General features: G+C 37.4%; 1 protein-coding gene across 2 annotated transcripts in view; it reads right to left on the reverse strand.

The window, feature by feature from the left end:
* The window catches only part of cnnm2b (cyclin and CBS domain divalent metal cation transport mediator 2b), a 63791-nt gene that overhangs the window by 17291 nt on the left and 27392 nt on the right, over nucleotides 1-19108 (reverse strand). For both annotated transcript variants that reach the window (XM_015606844.3, XM_022674675.2), the window contains exons 2-3: nucleotides 2042-2185; nucleotides 1046-1183 (exon numbers count right to left, since the gene is read on the reverse strand). In XM_015606844.3, the coding sequence (XP_015462330.3) occupies nucleotides 1046-1183; nucleotides 2042-2185 (282 nt within the window). The remainder of the gene's footprint in view (nucleotides 1-1045; nucleotides 1184-2041; nucleotides 2186-19108) is intronic.

The raw sequence follows: 19108 nt of genomic DNA on the forward strand, positions 1-19108 counted from the left end.
ACACAGCGTGTAAACTTGTTTAGAGTACAAGAAGTATTTATGTTATAAAAAAAAATTAAAATATTCTTATGAAAAAAGCCAATGCATATTAATTTATAAAAACAACCAAGCAGTTGTTTTTTATTTGATTTAACAGATTTTACCATGAAAAATGAATATACAAGTGAATGCAATTAAGTTTAGCAGCAGATAAATATGCTTGAGATAACCTATTTACTTTTGTATTTTTCATACTATAAGGCACACTTAAAATCCTTTAATTTTCTGAAAAATGGTCAGTGCACTTTATAATCCGGTGCACCTTATGTATAAATTCTGTCAGGTTATAAGGAGCAGTAAAGCCACTCCGCTAAAGTGCAGCGTTATACAGGTTTGAGTTTCAGTGAAGTTTCTCCAGCACCAAGGTTGGAGCAGTATTAGCATTAACCGCTAACCGCACCGCTAGCTCTTTCAGCATTCAGAGTGTGTTTCTCGTGTTAAAACGAGCTAGGTGGGACATTAAGGAACATACTGGAACATTAAGGTTCTTCAGTGTAGCACTTTTAGGCGGTATTTACTAGCACTAAGCACTGATGCTAAGCGCGCTGTTGAAAATATTGGGAAATCTAAGCTTACAGTAAACAAAGGAAAGTGCTTTACTCACCCAACTAAACAGTTTTCAGAAGAGAAACCTGTTTAGATTAATATCCAGCACTCGTTTGACTAAAAGAAAATGTTTTAGGTGCCTTATAATCCAGTGTGCCTTATGTTTTAAAATAGACCAGAAAGAAGACATTCATTGATAGTGTGCCTTACACTAAGGTGCAACTTTGTCTGTAAAACAAGAATGATCTAAGACCTGCCACCCCAAACTTTTCTACTACATAACCAAACAAAAAGCTGATCTGAGGACAGTGTCAAAAGGCAACTACAAGCAGTTCCAGGCCTAACTCTTCCTCAGGCCTAACTTCTCTTCAGGCCTATAGCTCCTCCTCATGCTAGCATGCTAAGACGCTAAGTCACAAAGCACACTGGGGGAAACCAAGCAGCAGTGCAGCACACTTGCCTGTTGCTAGGAAACGCAGAGTAGCCAGTAGAAGCTGAGGTGATATTTTAACCTTCATTTCATTGTCTGTAGGCTTGAAGGCCGAGAAATCCTGCTTCCTCTCCCGATGGGTGATTCTCTTTTTTGTTTTGTTGTCCGCTAACAGGGAAGTCGGGGTGAGAGGAAAGAGAGGAAAGGTTTTTAGTGAAATTCCTGGTTAGAGAAGGTTATGAACAAAACATCCTGATCTTAGTCTTAACATCCAAAAACTATTTCTGTGGACTATAATACAACAGAAAGCAGTAATACAGTATTTACAGGTTAATTTATCAATACATAAATACCCTTTACCAGTATATTACAACCCAGCTCTGGTCAACTGGTCAAACTGGTCAAAGATCCACTAAATCCTAAACCATAATTTTTCCATTAATAGCTAAAATGTGTTCCTTTAAAGTAATGAAACATACCTACATTTTATTGTGGTAATTTCTGCCTTTGCAGCATCCTCTCAGGTTCAACTGTACTATAAGGGTGGATACGGTCCCCCTGCTGACATCCAACCATCTGCATCTCACCACTATCAGAGGCACACTGCTGCTGCTGTAGCTCTCAGCCAATCTGCTCTCCCTCCTGCCCTACCTCTAAACCCATACATCACCCAGTGCCCCTCCCAAACTAACCCTCACATTTGTTTAGCCTTTTTCAAATTTGTGGGTGGAGGAGAGCAAAAATCATATGGTTTAGTCCCACTTTCAGCAGGTTGCCAAGCTTAGCTCTTGAGCAGTAGTATAGATTATGTTTTTGATTGAGGTTGATAGTTGTCCACTATGCTGGTCAGGAGCTGGTTAATCATCTAGACCAGCATAAACTGTGTACAGTATGTTTCAGACCAGCCACCTTTTCAAACACCTTGACCATTAAAGACCAGCCTAGACCCTCAAAAACCAGTTACCAGCAAAAGCAAGTCTTTAACTTCTAAATATTATAATAACTGGTTATTTCAGATGCACTTACTGTATAAATCTGTCTCGTCCAGGATTTCAGACTTGATTATTTCTTCTATAACGTCCTCCAAGGTGACAATCCCGAGCACCTCGTAAAACGGGTCTCCTTCCCCCTCATTGTTGACTCTCTGAACTATTGCCAGGTGGGATTTACCTGAGGAAAAACAGGAGATTATGTTTGTCATGACGACTCTGGATTACAGTAGCAGATCTTTATTTATACTTTTGGGACTGTACATTTGGAACACGCTCATAAAAACCCGTTCCATTTTCACAATTAATTGGATAAAATTCAATTACTAAATGTTTTGAATGGTTTGATCAATCAAGATTTACATTTTTATACAGCTCTAGGAAAAAGAATAAGAGACCACTTAAAAATGATGAGTTTCTTTGATTTTACCAAATTAAAAAACCTCTGGAATATAATCAAGAGGAAGATGAATGATCACAAGCCATCAAACCAAACTGACCTGCTTGAATGTTTGCACCAGGAGTGGCAAAAATGTATCCAAAAGCAGTGTGTAAGACTGGTGGAGGAGAGCATGCCAAGATGCATGAAACAACTGTGATTATAAAAACAGGGTTATTCCTTAAACATTGATTTCTTTATGATTATTAGCATGAGCATTAGCATGAGCATTGAGGTCTGAAAGCTCTGGATCTTTTTTGTTATTTCAGCTATTTCTCATTTTCTGCAAATAAATGCTCTAAATTACAATATTTTTATTTGGAATTTGGAAGAAATGTTGTCATAGTTTATAGAAAAAAAAACAGTGTTCATTTTACTCAAAGATATACCTATAAATAGCAAAATTAGAGAAACTGATTCAGAAACTGAAGTGATCTGTTATTTTTTTCCAGAGCTGTATATATAACCAGCCAGAGGGAATCGCTTAAGCCTAAACCAGTAGAAACCTGTAATGAACTCTTTTATATTTACATTGTCAAATGATCGAACTAGCAAAAGCCTTTTGAAACTAACAAAACTGCTACTTCAGTAGAATAATTAAAGAAAGAATAGCTAAAAATGCTAAAGACTAAACATTAGCAGCATTCAGATAAAACCTGTGTCTGAAACGTAAGAAATGTGGCTTGGATGAAGCTGCTATGCTGTAGAACCCTATTCTATGAAGCTCTTTCTACGCTCTACCGTTATTCAGCTAATCTGAAGACCACATGAAGTTTGGAGATCTGTAACTACTGATTTTACAGAAAGTTGGCTAATCTGCTCTGCCATTTGACACTGAAAGAGGAAATTGCTTTTATTCCCAGTTGCTTCTTTCAATGTGTTATAATATTATTGACAGTTGGCTGTGGAATATTTAGTAGTGAGGAAATTTCACTGAGCTCCTGAAAGAGACCCATTTTGAATATTTTTTTCTGATTTTGCTATTTACAGGTATATGTTTATTCTATTCTATGTTTATTCTAACATTTATTCTATAAACTACAGACAGCATTTCTACCAAATTCCAAATAAAAATATTGTCATTTAGAGCATTTATTTGCAGCAAATGTTAAATGGCTGGAATAACAAAAAAGATGCAGAAAATAATACAAAAAAACATGTTCATATTCAAAAATCAATATTTGGAGGAATAACCCTGGTTTTTAATCACAGTTTTTATGCATCTTGACATGTTCTCCTCCACCGGTCTTACACATTGCTTTTTGATAACTTTATGCCAATCCTGATGCAGAAATTCAAGCAGTCCAGCTTGGTTTGATGGCTTGTGATCATCCATCTTCTTCTTGATTATATTCCAGAGTTTTTCAACTTGGTAAAATCAAGGAAAAACATCATTAGGTGGTGTCTAATTTTTTTTCCAGACACAACAAAATCTCAACAACAGGGTGATAAAAAGTCTTGAAAAACTATATCTGAGCATTTTTGCTCAAAGCAAAGTCACATACCATACTTACGAAATTATTCTGATTAATCCGAAACTGGACACACATATAAAACTCTTTCAATGTTCGATTTAAACAGAACAATGCTGTTTTTCAAGATGCAATCAAATTGCAACCAGCATGAAGTGAGGTGTTCCTTGTATAGGCAGCAACAGTGAAAATGTGGCATAATTAATGAAAACCTACATTAAAACATGTTCTCTATTCAGCCTTCAGCCAAAATGTTCACTTAATTTAATTTATCAAACAACAATTATTACAAAAGTAAAATGCTCAAAAAATGCATTAATTCTGTGGAACCTTCAAGCTTACAGTATAATGCAAAATTACTGTACTGTTGCTGATCTTTAAAAGTACATTTACTCTTCCAGCTGGTAGTCAGAATGTCTCACGTGTCAACGTGTGCTACAGTGTCCCTGGCGTTACGCCACACTCTTGCTACCAAGTTCAAGAGTCTGACCCTGTTTCCCCAAACATTGCTGTGTTTTGTCTCTGACGGAGAGTGTCTTGAGTTCAAATCCATTCATATTCATCTACAAAACACTTCGCTCTATTTAAATAATCACTGCTTCCCACTCGATGACCAGCGTTGTTTTTGTCCTCATTCACTGAAAGACCGTAAATCATATTGTTCGCAGAATCCACCACAATATCCATAATCACTACACTGGCTGTGGTAATAAGCATGTGTATATACAGCCCTGGAAAAAATAAGAGACCACTGAAAAATTACGAGTTTCTTTAATTTTATCAAATTGAAAACCTCTGGAATATAATCAAGAGGAAGATGGATGATCACAAACCATCAAACCAAACTGAACTGCTTGATTTTTTGCATCAGGAGTGGAATAAAGTTATCCAAAAGCAGTGTGTAAGACTGGTGGAGGAGAACATGCCAAGATGCACGAAAACTGTGATTAAAAACCAGGGTTATTCCACCAAATATTGATTTCTGAACTCTTAAAACTTAAGGAATATGAACTTGTTTTCTTTGCATTATTTGAGGTCTGAAAACTGGTATTTTAGACATTTCTCATTTTATATAATCATATGCTCTAAATGAAAATATTTGTATTTGGAATTTGGGAGAAATGTTGTCCGTAGTTTATAGAATAAAACAACAATGTCCATTTTACTCAAACATATTACTATAAATAGCAAAATCAGAGAAACTGATTTAGAAACTAATGTGGTCTCTTATTTTTTCAGAACTGTATATACAGTGTGTATAGATACACACAGTATGGGAAGATATGAAAGGTATGACAAAACCATTAAAAGAAAAACGAACAAGAGGAAACAGTCATATTTACAATAAAATTCATCTTCCAAATAAAAGCCCTCCTTACTCCTTTCCCAAGAACTGTCCCAAAAATCAAAGTGGGGAAAAAAGAAAATGAGGACAAACAAAAAGAAAAAACTGTCATTTGAAAACACTGTCAAAGCAAAACGCTAAACAAATACTTTGCCTTTTCTCAGCTTGTGATCATTTAAAAGGAATTTTCCGGAGGGCCAGGCTAATATTAGCCCTGAAATGAAGTTTCCATTCCACTTGGGCTGTATTCTCACCAAAGCCACTGCTGGGTGACCTGATCTGTCTCAGAGCCGGCCGTTTACATGCAGATGGCCGTTTGCTGAAATAGTAGGAAGTAGGACGCACTTGTAGCAAAAGCAGTGAAAACAAACCCACAATGAGATGTTGAGTGTGTGCGTGTGTGAGTGTGTGTGAGAATGAGTGTGTGAGTGTTTGTTCCTCACAGTATCCCAGCATTTACCTCAACTACCTCAACCAGGCCTTACTGGCAACAGTAATTGAACCAACATATGCGCATGCACACACTCTATGGACGAAAGCATTAAGACACCTGCTCATTCACGGTTTCTTCCTATAGGGCTTTTTCAATCCTCAGCAATTTTCCAGAAGAAAGATAAAGCTTACCAGGAACAATGAATGATTAAAAACTGATTTGAGCAACATTTATTGAGCAACGCATACAAAAGTAGTGTGTAAGACATGTAACATACTTAACAAGTTTCAGCATGGAGTTAGCTTACGCTACCTCCCGGCTGCTGCACTCCTCCAATGAACGTTGCCTCGCTTTGCCAAACATCCACAAAAAAGCAAACCAGACTGTTCTCATACAAAGTTGGAATGTTCCCCAATGGTGGAACAAACTACCTTCCACTACCAGATCAAGAGAATCTCTCACTATCTTTAGTGAAGACAGAGCTCTTCAAAGAGCACTTACTCTCCTAACACCTCTAACACACTAAATATTCTAACCTCATTTCCTTCTTCCCCTCCTTCACTCCTCTATCCCATTATTTCCCTTTGACCTCCTTTAGGCCCTATATTAAGATGTTTTTACCTTTAACTTCTATTACTTTTGTACTTCACTATTTTAAGTCGCTTTGGAGCGTCTGCCAAATGTAATGTAATGGAGTTGTAGAGGTTCCTAATGGTGGCCTGCAGTAACCCATCCCATGCACCCATGAATAAATATCCCTCTAGATATGCGGTAGTGGTGGAGTGTTAATGTAGCACGTCAAATATCATCATATACATCCCACACATTTTTTTCAAATCATAGGACAGGACTGGTGATGATGCAGCTTTTTTAGTGTTTTTAAGGCAAACTCTTGAGATGGCAGCAGTATGTGGACGACAGGGCTGCACGATATTGAAAAAAATTTACAATGCAAATGTTCTTTTTTCGATTATATATATATCGCAATATTTAACAAGGCTCATGATGTCACCAGCCCCGCCCCCACCCACGTGCTGTCTTGCGTCCAGACTGGTCAAGAGCTAAGTCAGCACCAAGCACTCAAAACCCGAGGAAAACAGCAAAACAACAGTAATCGGCCCTTTAATCAGGTATTTAAAGAGCTTTTTTAAAGGTAAATAAGAGCATTTATCTGGGATTAAAAGTGTGAATTCAGCTGTAATAGGAAATATCTGCACAAAACTGTGCTAGACTGTTGTGCACGTGCCCAACCATGTGGATGGAGGCCATGCAGTTACCTCGTGTGTATTCCTGCCCCCACTCGCGATCCCCCTCACCCCTTTGTAAGCAGCCTGTCACTCACGCAGACAGAGACAGCGCTGTGTATCTACTTCTTTTGTAAAGAATCAAAACCCTGCAACACCACGTGTAAGATTTAAAGCCCCACTAGGTAGGATTTCCTTGATTTTTGATCTTTTTAAAGAAGTAAAACTACAGCTTGAAACTCACTGCAGCGCTGCATTGAGGTGTAATAGGAGGAATAGCGGTGCTCTCGTGTCTGTGCCGGAGCTCCTCTGAGCTCAAACCAGACTCTAAGTTTTCCGAGGCGGCCGCGACCAACGCTCGCCAGAACTGCGACCTGCTTTCCAACCTTTAGTTCTAACAGTTCTACAAGAACTACTGGTTATTTTTTTACAAACTAACATACAGACACTCTGGTGGAGCCCACGAGCACAAAATCTCAATCCTACCTAGTGGAGCTTTAAGTGATATTGCACGTCCTGCTATGTGACTATTGTGCATGCGCACATCGAGATGACGATGCTTAAACAATACATCGTGCAGCCCTAGTGGACGAGTATTGTCCTTTTAGAACAGCAAACTGGTGTGTGCATTTAGCAGAGGTAGTAGAGCCACTGGTAACATTAGTGGTCTCCACAGAAACAAAATCAGAATGGCAGGTGGTCATGTTCAGTGACGAGTCCTGCTTTTTCCAGAAGGTCTAGAACACTATAATACACTATAAAATCTATCTATCCAAATCATTGAACTCAGATTCCAATCACTTACTTGACCACAGGTGTATAAAAAACAAGAAGCTAGACCTGCTGAAGACTGCTTCTACAAACATTAGTGAATAAAGAATGGGTCTCTCTCTCTCTCTCTCTCAGGAGCTCAGTGAATTCCAGCGTGGTACTGTGATTGGATGCAGCACCTGTGCAACAAGTCCAGTCGTGAAATTTCTTCACTACTAAATATTCCACAGCCAACTGTCAGTGACATTATAACACAGTGGAGGTGACTGAGTCACTTAGTGCTAAGGCACAACTTTCTGCAGAGTTAATCGCTACAGATCACCATTTAAAAAAAATTAAGTGCCCTTCAGATTAGCTAAAGAACAGTAGAGTGTAAAGAGCTTCATGGAATGGGTTTCCATGGCCGAGCAGCTGCCATTCAATCCCTACATCACCAAATGATGATGCAGGTGAGTGAATGTACAACCTACTATTTCCACGTGTCTAAAACGTCTGCACAGAACTGTACTGTACTCTATTTTACCCTGTGTATTGTCATATTGAATCATATTGCTGTGTAATGTACCATAATGTATCCATACAACCTGAATACACATATACAGCTCTGAGAAAAATTAAGAGACCATCTCAGTTTCGGAATCAGTTTCTCTGATTCTGCTATTTATAGGTATATGAGTAAAATGAACAAATTAAAAAAATGAAACTACAGACATTTCTCCCAAACTTCAAATGAAAATAATATCATTTAGAGCATTTATTTGCAAAAAATGAGAAATGGCTGAAATAACAAAAAAAAGAAAACAATGCAAAGAAAACAAGTTTTAATCACAGTTTTCATGCATCTAAGCATGTTCTCCTCCACCAGTCTTACACACTGCTTTTGGATAACTTTATGCCACTCCTGGTGCAAAACTTCAAGCAGTTGGTTTGATTGCTTGTGATCATCCATCTTCCTCTTGATTATATTCCAGAGGTTTTCAAATTGGTAAAATCAAAGAATCTCATCATTCTTAAGTGATCTCTTATTTTTTTTCCAGAACTGTATATAAACAATAAACCTGACTAATCTTGCTTTAAGCAATATTTGACCAAGAACAGGACCTTCTTTACCTGAAGTGTGATTAATTCTTAAACTTGTTACTAATCAGAGCTTTGGAAAACTTCAACCCAAAGTCTGTATAAGACACAGAAATGTTCATTACATGCTTTTTTAACCTCAATTCAATTGCTGCATCTCAACAAATCAACAAATCAACAAGTCAACTAGTTGGAAGGTCGCTAGCTGGATCTACTGAGTGAGCGTAAATCCTCACAAGCTGCTTTGAGGCAGTTGTTTGTAAACAGCCTTGAGACAATGCTCGCTTACGCGATCGGTCAGCTAATGGCCATTTCCAAGCAAACTTGGTCAGACTGATCCCTGCGGGAAAAGGCTAAGGGTCAAGTATCAGGGGACCACTGAATCACACGACTGAATAACTACTGAAGCGCGAACATTCGCCGCAGAAACGTTTAGCTGGGCCGCGGCGGAATAAAAAACATGTTTACTTCACATGTTTTTTTCTCAGAGGTTCCCTGGAGTACAGTGAATAAAGGCAGAGATCTCACCCACTTCACAAGAGAGAGATCAGCTCATACAAGAGCACAGCACAGTGTCCTTCACAGGTTCCACGTGTCCATGTGAACCTCGAGATGTTTACAACTGGATACAGGTTCAGGTTCCAAGCATACACATTGATAAATGAAAATATTATGGGATTATTACATTGAATAAAGCCATTAAAAAGCTATTAGTGTCTACGACTAGTATCTAAAGTTTTCTGTTGTCCTCTAACTTCTTTTCCTGCAGGTCCTACACCAGACTACTTCATAAAACTCTTCTTAATTTTGTCTTTTCTTCACTATGTCCCACATCTGGAGCTGCCACCCATGTGTGGTTGGGTGCTGGTGGCTGCCTTCCCTAGATCAGATTTCTGACCCTATTTGTTGCTAAATCGCTATATGATATCGCTATATAAATCTGAATCGAATTGAATTGAATCTTTATTGGGGTATTAATGCAGAACCTAGACGTCTAATCATCTGGGAAGGCTTTATACTTTAAGAACATTGTTACTTTTATTGCTTTAAGTCATAGGACCACTAGTGCGGTCAGGTACTGATGTAGAATGATTAGTTTTGGATCACAAACAGCCAAATGTACTGGATAAAGCTCCAACACCGAAGAACAGGGATTTAATGTAAGACAGGGGAGCCTAACCAACACAAAGTCCAAAATCAAAGATGGCTGTACTAGTCTATTAGTAGTCTATTTGTGTCTCATTGTCAAATCAGTCTTACACACAGAACTTTTTTTTCTTTTTCAAGATTATAGATTTTTCATGGTGTTTGGATGTACAATTTAACTCAGAATGCATTGTTATTAACTGGTATTGCTAACAATGCTAACAATGAGAACCTGGGACATAAAAAGTGTAATCTATTTTGGTTGGATTCTCCATAAAACACCAAAAAAAAAAAACCTTTCACATTAGTTCTAGAAAACTCCACAAATAATTGCAATCATCATCTACATCATCAAACTTCTGAGGTAACTGGAACTAAGCATTAGCACCCTCAATACAATATACTGGACTATACTGCTCCTATTGGTCTTTTTTCTTTGTGTCCCTCATCACATGATTTCAGTTTTCCCACCAAAAAAAAAAAAAAAAGAAGAAAAACGACAAGAGTCAGAATGAGGGAAGGACAAAAGGACGGCGACTGACGTCTTCCACAAATACACACAGCATAAACACACTGTGTTTATTCATAGCTCCTGGGCTGCTATAATTACACTGTGCATCTTTCTTAAGAGCAATGGAGGGCTGGTTAGGACCATCCCCCTTGGCCTCCAGGACAGCGAGCAGTCTTAAAGAAATAGGGCAAACTTTAAACAAGACATTTTCCATGATGCAGGCCTCTAAATCTGGAGCCATGTAGAGCTTCTCGTCGCCTTCATCTGTGATCCCAAAGATTAATATTAATTACTCTAACGGGGTGGGTTTACAACTGGACTTGGATCAGTTTTTGAATCAGCATTGTGTAGCACAAACGTTGGAGTAAAAGTGCAGAATAGCCAAAAGTCAATACAAATAACTAAATAATACACTAGTTGGACAAAAAAAAAATAATATACCTTGGAATGCTGCAAAACTAGGCAGAGATGGAAATGAATTAAGGTGTGGTCGGATTAGACAATGAGCATTGTCACTGGTTCATAAAAAGGCTCTCCGGTGCACCTCTTGGTTATCAGCTGCCGGAGCCCCGAGAGAGCACAACTGGTCTTGCTCTGTCTGGATTGGTATATGGCGCTCTTTCCCCTCATCACTCCTAGGATGATGTTTTGATCAAGGTATCTGTGAGCTGATCGGAAGGAAAGCTCCGAGGAAAGCTACTCAGCAAGATAATGTTCACCCACACATTGTAAGGTTTCACAGGAATATCTCCACCAGAGTGCAACACTTTCATGGCCTGCCCGGTTGCCAGATATATTGCCAATCGTGTATTTGTGGGCAACCTACAAGTGTGCATACCATATGGAACCTGTCAACCTCAATGCCCAATCGTACCTCATCTTGTTTCCAGGCTAAAAGCGGACCAACAGGGTACTAGAGACTCCTTTTGATTGTAAAACTGCAAACATACAGCTCTGGAAAAAAGTAAAAGGCCACTTAAAATGTTTTTTACCAAATTAAAAACCTCTGGAATATAATTAAGAGGAAGATGGATCATCACAAGCCATCAAACCAAACTGAACTGCTTGAATTTTTGTTATTTTAGCCATTTCTTATTTTCTGCAAATAAATGCTCTAATTAAAATATTTACATTTGGAATTTGGGAGAAATGTTGTCTGTAGTTTATAGAATAAAACAACAATGTTCATTTTACTCAAACACATACCTATAAATAGCAAAATCAGAGAAACTGATTCAGAAACTGAATTGTGTCTCTTATTTTTTTCCAGAGCTGTATATTATGTACATCAAATTTTATTTTATTCCAAAAACTCTTCTTAGTGTGTAAATACACATCACTGATGCTTTGAGCACACCAGTTAATCCATAATTTAACTTTTTTAAGTCTTTGATGTATTCTTTGGACTTGCAATTATAGGCTTATCACTCTTAATACGGAGGTCCTCTACAGCACATCACACAACACCGCCTGGAGGTCTGTGAAGACTGGTTTCAAATAAAGTTAGGGGTAAATGGTAAAATAAAAAAACAGGAAATAATAAACATTTACGCGTTTTACATGGTTGTGCTGTATTTTTAGTTCTGAGGACTGGAAAATCCTTATTTTCTTGTACCTTTCCAAATTGGGCCACTTCATTTTTATCTCCCTGCTAAAAAACTAGCATGGCTGCTAAACAGCTAAAAATGCAGTGTTTTGAATACAGGAATTGAGAAAGTTGAGTTTGTTCTAATTAAAGGGAGGGAAGGCATTGATGTTTACCAGTGGTTCTAGAAAAACATAGAAAACAGACATATTCTTTAACAGAGGTCAAACAGCACCAGACCAGCATAACCCAGCATTTGTTGTGTTTTGAACACAGGTATGCTGGGTAACCAGCACTAGGCCAGTAGCCCAAAACCACCAACACCAGAGCAGCATAAATCAGTAGTATTGTTTGTGTTTTAAACACTGTTATGCTGGTCAGTCAATAACACACAAAATTAAACCAGCATTTGTGGTGTTAAGAACACAGGTATAATCATCAACCAGCATCCAACCAGATTAAACAAGCATGTAAGCATTTGTTGAGTTCAGAACACAGGAATGGCTGGTCAGGTCCTGGTACAAGTGTAAACTAGCGTTCGTTTTGTTCTAAATACACCAGACCTTCCACTAGACCAAAAACTAAAGAAGTGAAACATAAATGTTTTGCACGATTTGCAACATGTAGAGACCGGAAAAATGGTCACAGAATGTGATAGAGGGCAACAAATATGGACATAAACAATATGGTGCACACTACAAAATGACTACATGACTGCAGTGGTCTATTTACTAGCGCTAATCGCGGCTAGCGGTTAGCCGCTAATGTTGCTGCACCCAGCCTTAGTAAATAAACGGAAGAGCTTTACTCACCCAAATAAACAGTTTTTAGGAAAGAAGTCTGAGTAGATTAACATCCAGTGCTTGTTTGACTTTAAAAGAAAATGTTTTTTTTAAGAATTACAAGAGTTTTGTTTACTTAGCTTAGCTTTACCTAACTTATTTACCCTCCCACCATCACAATCCAGTGGAGAGACCTGCTGAATTAGAAAGAAAACATGGCAACAATTCTGTTCCTTACTATTGTCACATAATGCGTTTTTTGTTTTTTTTTTCTGGTAAAACTGGTAAACATCGAAAAACACACTTACATGCTGAAACAATCTTACTAAAACCTGCTTCCGTGTTTTTCTAGGACCACTGGTAAAGCTCCAGGAAACATGCTTGCATGCTAACGCAATCATGCTAGCTAACACTATGTTGTTCTATGCTAACCCTGCTTCACAGCAATTAGAACACAGGATTATTTCTGTTTTTTTTTGTGTGTTTTTATAGTGTTTGTGTTTTCAGTGCTAAGTGATATTTAAATGTTAAAGCATTTTTATGTTTATGTTTTAAGTCACTGAAGTACTACAGTAACTCACTGGTTAAGTATTAACTGAACTCTTATGGCAGAACTTGACTCGACAAACAAACTAAATACAAGAGTTTACTGTTCGCCATGTATCAGGGGAGCAATTATATAATATTGTCATTACCTCAGAATCATCATATCCTGCCTGTTATCCCCCTTTAACAAAATATCAATAGCACTCTACAGAAATTAAACACTGCATTTCCTGTCAGGGTTGCATTGGTTTCATTCATCAGCGGCACCATCATCATTGTTCTACCTCTCAGCTAAGACACAGATACACACACGGCTCAGCAGTGATTGAATCAGCAGGGCCGCTGATACGTTAGCACTGTATTGAGCGTCTGCTCTGTGTGTTTATGTGTGTGGAGATAACATGGAAGATGTGAGATAGCACCTCAGCCCTGAGAAACGTCTCCATTCTCTTCCTCATCCCTTCAGAGACTCCCCGCTTGCTCTTTTCCACCATTCCCAGCTTTATTTCTGGAATGCAGTTTGTCATATTTTTCCATAGCGTAATTCCCACTATAAATAGGCAGTGTACGGCTGCGGAGGCCACTGTCTGAGACACACATCGATTAACCCTTTCCGTAAATATTTTAGCTCTGACAAATATGAAGGCATCATGATGGAATGATGGGAAATCATCGAATAGTCATTGCATGTTGTTGTGGAAAGGCGCAGAGTGTTTTGGGGGATAAAAGTAACATTTACAGTAAAATATATACTATAGTTGATGTCTGTGACCACTGTAGTGACCTCAATATTATACAGCTCTGGTAAAACATTAAGAGACCACTTCAGTTTCTGAATCAGAAACCTATTTATAGGTATATGTTTGAGTAAAATGAACATTGTTGTTTTATTCTATAAACTACAGACAACATTTCTCCCAATTTCTAAATAAAAATATTGTCATTCAGAGGATTCATTTGCAGAAAATGAGAAATGGCTAAAATAACAGAACTCAGTTCAGAGTTCAGAAATCAATATTTGGTGGAATAATTACAGTTTTCATGCATATTGGCATCATGTTCTCCTCCACCAGTCTTACACACTGCTTTTGGATAACATAAAGCCACTCCTGGTGCAAAAGTTCAAGTAGTTCAGCTTGGTTTGATGGCTTGTGATGATCCATCTTTCTCTTGATTATATTCTAGAGGTTTTTAATTTGGTAAGATCAAAGGAACTCTTAATTTTTGTCCAGCGCTGTATGTGTGGCTCACAAATTTACTCACCAATTGTCTGTTGCCATTGATTATATAGCCTTCAGATTACTGCCCTGAATATAATGACAATAAGGCCATATTATTATATTAGACTATATTACATAGGCCTGACACAATAACTATTTGTTAGGCATATTTTCCTAGACATAATTGCTATAAACACATTTTCAGGATATTTTTGTGATAATGATATTCTTCACAATATGACAATATTTTTGGGTCATTTTTAGAATATACTACTGCAACAAAAAAAAGTTAAAGGTTTATTTGGTATGAATTAAATAGTTTTAAACATTTAGTAGAAACAAAAGATAAATGGTAAATGTTACTCTATTTTGTACATAGTAACTTTGAATTTGTATAAAATAATAATGTGCAAAAAAATGCCGCTCATATCATGATAGTATATTAGAAGAAATTGTGTCATTCATTTTTCCAAACACCAAATATAATACATTTTTATTTCTAGCTATATGTTTAATCAAAAATCTAAATTAGTTTACTAGTTTGAGAATCACTGTTATAAGGAACCGCTTCAGTAAACGAAATGTGTGGGGGTATTTAACTTCTTAACCCTTGTTTTAAACTGTTTTCAGTTTTTAAAATGCAGGAAAATATTTTTCAGTTTTAGGAGAATGAAATAGGAAATAAAATATTAAAAAAAATTTAATGATATGGGCAGTATTATAGAGATACCGATACAGAAGTACTGTATAACAAAACATATTTTACCAAGACAAGAGCAAAACGGCACTAAGTCATCTTCAAAACTATACAGTAAACAGCAAAACATACAAAATAGTACGCTTTCAAACAAGATACCACAAAAAATCATTAAAAAATAACAATATTGTTTGTAGACCCTTAATTGTTGTCAATTGTAGACAATTTTATGCCGCTGATATCATGACAGTATACTAGCATATAAAGGCAGTTGCAGATAATTTAACTTATTATTTACTTAATTATTTAGAATAATCAGAAAAATGGTTAAATATTCTCCATAAAAAAAAAAACAGATGTGCAGGATACTGTCTTATTCACATTAATGTTTTATTCTCACTAACACAACTGACAATATTAAGGTCAGCAAATATTATTGAGATAATATTCATAACCTATATACTATAAGTATTTGTTTACCCATCCAAATCACTAAACTCAGGTTCCATTTCAGTCCAGGTGTGAAATTGCCTCACTACTAAAGATTCCACAGCCAACTGTCAGTGATATTTTAATTAAAAAAAAAAAACGATTGGAAATTAATGTAACTCGCTCTGTCAATGTAAAATAGTGAACTTTCTGCAGAATCAATCATTTCAGACCTCCAAACTTCATGTGACTTTAGATTAGCTCAAGAACAGATGAATGGGTTTCTATGGCTGAGCAGCTGCATCCAAGCCTTATTTCACCAAACACAATGTATGTATGGATGGATGTATGTATGTATAGATGTATGAATGTATGGATGGATGTATGGATGGATGGACGGACGGACGGACGGACGGACGGACGGACGGATACTTTATTTATCCCGAAGGAAATTTAGGCATTTATTAAAATTTTATTTGAATAATTTATTCTAATTATTCTAATTTTGGCAATAGTATGAATATTGTATGATTGTAGATAACATAATTATCAAGACAAACCTAGTATTACTAACAACAACTGTTAGACAGTAGGGCTGCACCATATATTGTTCCAAAATCATCACTGCAATGTGTGCATACTCAATAATCACATCAGAGGACAACTTGCTGAATACTAACGGAAGGGTGGGGGGATGCATGGGTGGGTCAGTCCATACTTAGCATTTAGCACATGCACAGGTTTCTCCTATAAAGATTATACGAGCTGTACGTGAGCTGTGTGTGGTACACTTAAAGATGTCATATACATATACAGCACATACAGTAGGCATAATGCATATTTTTATGCCATTTGCAAAAAGTAGCTATAATATTTTCTTTGCAAATAAAGAAAAGTATGATGAATAGTACACTGGTACTGCACAAAGGAAGACATTGTGTCATTATTTTTTCCACACACCAAATATAAAAAAAAGTTATATATTTCTAGCTATATGTTTAATTAAAAATCTAAATTTACTCCATCCCAACACCAGTTTGAGAACCACTGTTATAAGGAACCACTTCAGTAAATGAAATGTATATGGGGTATGGAACTTCTTAACCCTTGTTTTAAACAGTTTTCAGTTTTAAAATGCAGGAAAATATTTTTCATCATTTCCTTACTATGTTCCTCACAGTGGAAACTGACAGGTTAAATCTCTGAGACAACTTTTTGTATCCTTCCCCTGAACAACTATGTTGAACAATCTTTGTTTTTAGATCATTTGAGAGTTGTTTTGATGAGTCCATGATGCCACTCTTCAGAGGAGATTCAAATAGGAGAACAACTTGCAATTGACCACCTTAAATACCTTTTCTCATGATTGGATACACCTGGCTATGAAGTTCAAAGCTCAATGAGGTTACCAAACCAATTTTGTGCTTCAGTAAGTCAGTAAAAAGTAGTTAGGAGTATTCAAATCAATAAAATGATAAGGGTGCCCATACTTTTGCACCGGTCAAATTTTGGTTTAATGCATATTGCACATTTTCTGTACAATAAACCTCATTTCAATCCTGAAATATTACTGTGTCCATCAGTTATTAGATATATCAAACTGAAATGGCTGTTGAAAACACCCAAATATTTAGAACTAAAAATGATTAAGAGTAATAGGGGTGCCCAAACTTTTTCATATGACTGTAGTTTACACAGGACGACGCTTATGCACATGCTGCTGCTGTCTCAAGGACTTAAATTCAGGACATACAGTAGATGTCTGCCCATAGATAGATTGTTTCAAAGGACAATGCTTGGTCTGAAGTACATGCACAGGTCGAGGAGGTGAAAAAAGGGCAGGTGGTTTGCATTTGCTGTTTTTTTTGCAGCTATAACCGCACAGCTGTACAAAGAGATGTGCGGGTATGAAAGAGAAGCATATAGTGCAGAAGCAAAAAGACGCATGAATTCTGAGTTGACATTTATGTTGAAAGTCCATGAAGCAGCTATTTCCGATTTAGGAGTGGCTCAGATTTGATCTGAAAAAAAATCTGATTTGGCATGTTTACACAGCCAGGAAAAATTCAGATCTGAGCCACTTCAGCCAAGTAACCTTTTAACCTGGTAACCTTTATCATACATCTGGTGCAACTAATAAATGTTTATATATTTTGTGTGTTGTTTAGGAATGCCCATCATACATTTCCAGCTATTCATAGCACTGCTCATTCTTTGCAGCTGTAATTCCTTTCAGTCCTAAGTCATCTGCTCCCTACGTCATTAAGAACAGCTGAAGACTGCACATTAAGGTCAAGAGAGGTTAGCGTACACATCTCAACCCAAATCGACTTCAGTCTCTTTTCACCCTCACACCCTCCACTATTGCCTCTTTATTTCCAGTCATTTAAAAGTGAATCAGCTGTTTTTAAAACAACACGCCCAGTTGTACAAACATCAGCACATTAGCCGACATCAGAGAAAGCGTGAAAATAGTGTGAGATTAGCGTTTAGCCTTACTGTGGTATGCTAGCAATGACACTTATTCAATCCACTGAAAACAGGTCAGATTCATGAAGTCTTTTTTTTTTCTTTTGTCAGAGCTAAAGCCAAAACCCAAACCCTGCTCTGAATTTCAGCCAAAACAAGCCCAAAGCAGTGTCAGATCTAATCACTCTCAGCATCTAAATATAGAGCAGTAAAGGCACCTCTGCGCTAAAGCGATCAACTCACCTAGCTTCCGTCCTTTTCTGTAATTCGTTTCATTATATAATCAGAAAACGTTTCATAAGAAACACCAATAAAATAGGTAACCACAAGCATTTAAAATAACACGTCCCTGATCATTAAAAAAAAGCCTCACCAACTCAAGCTGGTCAAGCTGGTTACATTGTGATCAGTATCCCAGCTAACAATATTTATTTGGTTAGTACAACATTTTCTAAATTTTACAATAAACACTTTTAAACATTCTGATAATGTCACTTGTCTCAGTTGATTTCATTTCAAATTTTGGAAATATTCCTTTTTTTATCATTTTATTTCAGATTTTTCCCCATTTTCTCCCAATTTGGTTATCCAATTATCCCACCCCTTTTGTGCGTCCCCATCACCGGTGGTACCTGCGACCCTTGGAGGATGCGGACGAGCACACGCCTCCTCCGACACGTGTGAAGTCAATCACCCCTTTTTCCGAGCTGCTGCTGATGAATCATTGCCTGAGCTCGGAGGAAAGCCCAGCGGCTAGGTTCTGATTCATCCGCTCACAGACGCCTCGTGTCGCCTGGCGCCACCTTTAAGCGTGATGGGGAGAGAGCGCCATCTACCCACCCGGAGGGAGCAGGGCCAATTGTGCTCCCCCTGAGCGCCGGCAGTGGAAATATTACTTTTAACGTTTCCATAATGTTAGTATTCGTCTAGATGGTAAT

This window comes from Astyanax mexicanus, chromosome 21 (genome assembly GCF_023375975.1).
Source record: "Astyanax mexicanus isolate ESR-SI-001 chromosome 21, AstMex3_surface, whole genome shotgun sequence".
Classification (NCBI taxonomy): Eukaryota; Metazoa; Chordata; class Actinopteri; order Characiformes; family Acestrorhamphidae; genus Astyanax; species Astyanax mexicanus.